The sequence below is a fragment of the Mandrillus leucophaeus genome, unplaced genomic scaffold, assembly GCF_000951045.1.
Source record: "Mandrillus leucophaeus isolate KB7577 unplaced genomic scaffold, Mleu.le_1.0 Scaffold58, whole genome shotgun sequence".
In the NCBI taxonomy this organism is placed as follows: domain Eukaryota; kingdom Metazoa; phylum Chordata; class Mammalia; order Primates; family Cercopithecidae; genus Mandrillus; species Mandrillus leucophaeus.
This window is the reverse complement of record NW_012106252.1, coordinates 3526559-3530583: the sequence shown is the minus strand read 5'-3', so window position 1 is coordinate 3530583 and position 4025 is coordinate 3526559. Positions and strand designations below refer to the sequence as shown.

Genomic DNA, 4025 nt, shown 5'->3' with positions numbered 1-4025 from the left:
TAGCCAGGATGGTCTCGATCTCCTGACCTCGTGATCCACCTGCCTCGGCCTCCCAAAGTGCTGGGATTACAGGCGTGAGCCACCGTGCCTAGCCTTTTTTTTTTTTTTTTTTTTAGACAGAGTTTCATTCTGTCGCCCAGGCTGGAGTGCAGTGGCGCAATCTCGGCTCACTGCAACCTCTGCCTCCCAGGTTCAAACAATTCTCTGCCTCAGCCTCCTGAGTAGCTGGGATTACAGGCGCACACCACCATGCCTGGCTAATTTTTGTATTTTTAGTAGAGATGGGGTTTCACCATGTTGGCCAGGGTGGTCTTGAACTCCTGACCTTGTGATCCACCCACCTCAGCCTCCCAAAGTGCTGGGATTACAGGCATAAGCCACAGCATCCGGCCTCACGCCCAACTAATTTTGTATTTTTAGTAGAGATGGGGTTTCTCCATGTTGGTCAGGCTGGTCTCCAACTCCCGACCTCAGTTGATCTGCCCGCCTCGGCCTCCCAAAGTGTTGGGATTACAGGCATGAGCCACCGAGCCCCGCGACTTGGATTTCCAAAGCTGCTATTCCTTAAGGCCTCACATTATCCCCAGTTCAAAGCTGCCTGTTCTAGTCATCATTCCTACCTCTGCCACGAACACTACCCAGGCACCCCCAACCCCTCAGCAGCCTGGGGCTGAGGGCATGTATTTCTCAGGTCCTCAAGCCCAGTAATCTTGGACTTGTGGTGTCAGGAGGATGCCAGGTCCCCTCACTGATCTTACCTTCCTTGCTCTCCACCCCTGACCCCCAGTGAACTGCATGGTTGGTTCAGAAAGGGGAAGCCATGTCATGATCACAGCCTGCTCCATCTCCCCCTACCCCAGGGCTTCTTTCGCCGCACAATCCAGAAGAACCTCCATCCCACTTATTCCTGCAAATATGACAGCTGCTGTGTCATTGACAAGATCACCCGAAATCAGTGCCAGCTCTGCCGCTTCAAGAAGTGCATCGCCGTGGGCATGGCCATGGACTGTAAGGGGCCCGGGTGGGGGGAATAGAGCCAGGTGGCCTGGGGTGGGGATGAGTTCCAGGAGGGCAGCTCCCTTCCAGCGTGCCCTCAGGGCCCACAGGGCAGAGTGGCAATCCAGTCTAGGTCAGGCTGAGGGCAGAAGGTTCAGTGTCTTGGTTCCTGCTGCCCTTCTTCCTGCGTCAAAGGAAACAGGATCCCTGTGTGGGCCCCAGTGCCTACCTGCCTTACAACACTCGAGGGCCTTAGAGGAGCTGTTTGGTAGAAAGAGCTCCTGGGCACCCACTCTAGCACATTGTTCTTGACTCCCAGCGAAGGCACCCCACTTCTAGATGAGACAGGGCATTTTCCATTGGCTGGGGATTGGGTAGCAGGATCTTGGAGTAACTACCATCACCATAACCCGATAGACCAGAACATGATATTCATCTGGATCAGCCCAAACTGTTATTGACATGGTCCCGGGGATTAATCATGATCCAGGTTGTGCTGCCCAACTGCTAGGTGATTTGGGAAGTCACTTAGCCTCCATGGCCCTCGGTTTCCCTAACCTGTACTCTAGGAAGAGTAGTTTCCAGGAGCATTATGGAAAGGGAATGGAGGGTGCCATGCATCGGACCTTGTGCCTATCTGTTGACAGTGGTTCTAGATGACTCGAAGCGGGTGGCCAAGCGTAAGCTGATTGAGCAGAACCGGGAGCGGCGGCGGAAGGAGGAGATGATCCGATCACTGCAGCAGCGACCAGAACCCACTCCTGAAGAGTGGGATCTGATCCACATTGCCACAGAGGCCCATCGCAGCACCAATGCCCAGGGCAGCCATTGGAAACAGAGGCGGAAATTCCTGGTAAGGAGAAAGGGGGCATAGGGAGAGCAGCAGCCAGGTGGCAGGGAGAGGAGAGTGAGCTCAGAGTCCTGTCTCCTCCAGGAAGTCTTCTTAGTGTAATCCAACCCAAAATACATACTCTTCCCACTTTTGCTGTCCAGATTTTATACACTTGCGTTTGTGTCCTTGCTGTCTGGACCCTGTCTACTCCATCCAATTGGGAGCTCCATGAGGACAGGGCCTTGCCTTCCTCATTGAATTTCCAGGGAGCAAGGGTGACCTTGCTTCTTTTTCCTGCCCCTAGTGACTGGGAGGAGAGGGTAAGGATACAGTTATGTCACAGTATTTTTGAGTGCCTGCTGGGTGCCAGGCATTGTGTTAGGCCCTGGTCAAGCTAGTGGCTAAGTAAATGATTAGTTCAGGACCAGATGCAATGGCTCATGCCTGTAATCCCAGCAATTTGTGAGACCAAGGTGGGAAGATCGCTTGAGCCCAGGAGTTCGTCTGGGTAACATACAGAGATCCCACCTCTATGAATAATTTTTTTTTTTTTTTTGGTACGGAGTCTCACTGTCACCCAGGCTAGAGTGCAGTGGCATGATCTCGGCTCACCGCAACCTCTGCTTCCTGGGTTCAAGCGATTCTGCCACCTTAGTCTCCTGAGTAGCTGGGATTACAGGCAGCCGCCACCATGTCTGGCTAATTTTTGTATTTTTAGTAGAGACAGGGTTTCACCATGTTGGCCAGGCCGGTCTTGAACTCCTGATCTCAAGTGATCTGCCTGCCTTGGCCTCCCAAAGTGCTGAGATTACAAGGTGTGAGCCACCATGCCTAGCCTCTACGAATAATTTTTTTTTTTTTTTTTTTGAGATGGAGTTTTGCTCTTGTTGCCCAGGCTGAAATGCAGTGGCGCAATCTTGGTTTGCTGCAACCTCTACCTCCCAGCTTCAAGCGATTCTTCTGCCTCAACTTCCCAAATAGCTGGGATTACAGGCATGTGCCACCATGCCTGGCTAATTTTGTATTTTTAGTAGAGATGGTGTTTCTCTATGTTGGTCAGGCTTGTCTGGAACTCCCAACCTCAGGTAATCTGCCTGCCTCGGCCTCCCAAAGTGCTGGGATTACAGGTGTGAACTACTGTGCTCAGCCTCTCTACAGATAATTTTAAAATTAGCTGGGCATGGTGGTGTGTGCCTGTGGTCCCAGGTACTCGGGAGGCTGAGGCAGGAGAGTCCCCTAAGCCCAGGAGGTCGAGGCTGCAGTAAGCCATGATTATACCACTGCACTCCAGCCCAGGCAACAGAGCAAGACCCTCTCTCAAAAAAAAAAGTGGTCGGTTTGGGAGGAGATGGACAGTTGACTCTGTGTGGTGAAGGAAGGCAGAAAACCAGCTCCTGGCTCATGGTGGAGCATGCCAGAGGGTGGCACAGTGCACTGTTAAGGGCACGGGCTCTGATTCCAAGCAGATGTATAACAGTCAGCAGTCAAACTGCCCAAGTTCAAACCCTGGTCCTACCACTTGCTGGTCATACGACTTTAACCTTATTACTTAGCTGCCCCGTGCCTTAGTTTCCACATCTGTGAAATGGTGATTATTATAATTATTCCTTTTAGGATTACGGTCAGGATGAAATAAGACATGTAAAACATGTAGCCTGATGCCTGATCATATATTAAGTATTTAGTCATTATAGCTGCTACTACTGTTGTTACCATTGTTATTATTAGCTGACTCTGGCTCTGGTCTATTCTCTGCTCAAGGTGAAGGAAAAGCTTTGAGGCTGGGACTCAGGCACTTGCGGCCCTTCTTCCCCAAGCTGCCTTGGAGCTCCCCCTGGTGGGCAGGCAGCCTCAGTGAGAGGCTGAAAGGGGTCTGCAGCCCCAGCTGACCCCTGTCTTTCTCTCTAGCCCGATGACATTGGCCAGTCACCCATTGTCTCCATGCCGGACGGAGACAAGGTGGACCTGGAAGCCTTCAGCGAGTTTACCAAGATCATCACCCCGGCCATCACCCGTGTGGTGGACTTTGCCAAAAAACTGCCCATGTTCTCCGAGGTGAGTGGCAGAAGGGAGGAGAGACGTGGTGCTGTGCTGGAGGGAAACCTTCTCCCCCGGTCACCCAGCACAGGCTCATCTGAGGCTCTCTCGACAAGGAGCAATTCCCGTAGGTCAACACACACTCAGCACACAGGCACAC

At 52.3% G+C, this 4025-nt stretch overlaps 1 protein-coding gene across 2 annotated transcripts in view; it reads left to right on the top strand.

The window, feature by feature from the left end:
* Positions 1-4025, top strand: part of THRA (thyroid hormone receptor, alpha) — a 35457-nt gene that overhangs the window by 22793 nt on the left and 8639 nt on the right. For both annotated transcript variants that reach the window (XM_011998967.1, XM_011998968.1), the window contains exons 5-7: positions 861-1008; positions 1644-1849; positions 3737-3883. In XM_011998967.1, the coding sequence (XP_011854357.1) occupies positions 861-1008; positions 1644-1849; positions 3737-3883 (501 nt within the window). The remainder of the gene's footprint in view (positions 1-860; positions 1009-1643; positions 1850-3736; positions 3884-4025) is intronic.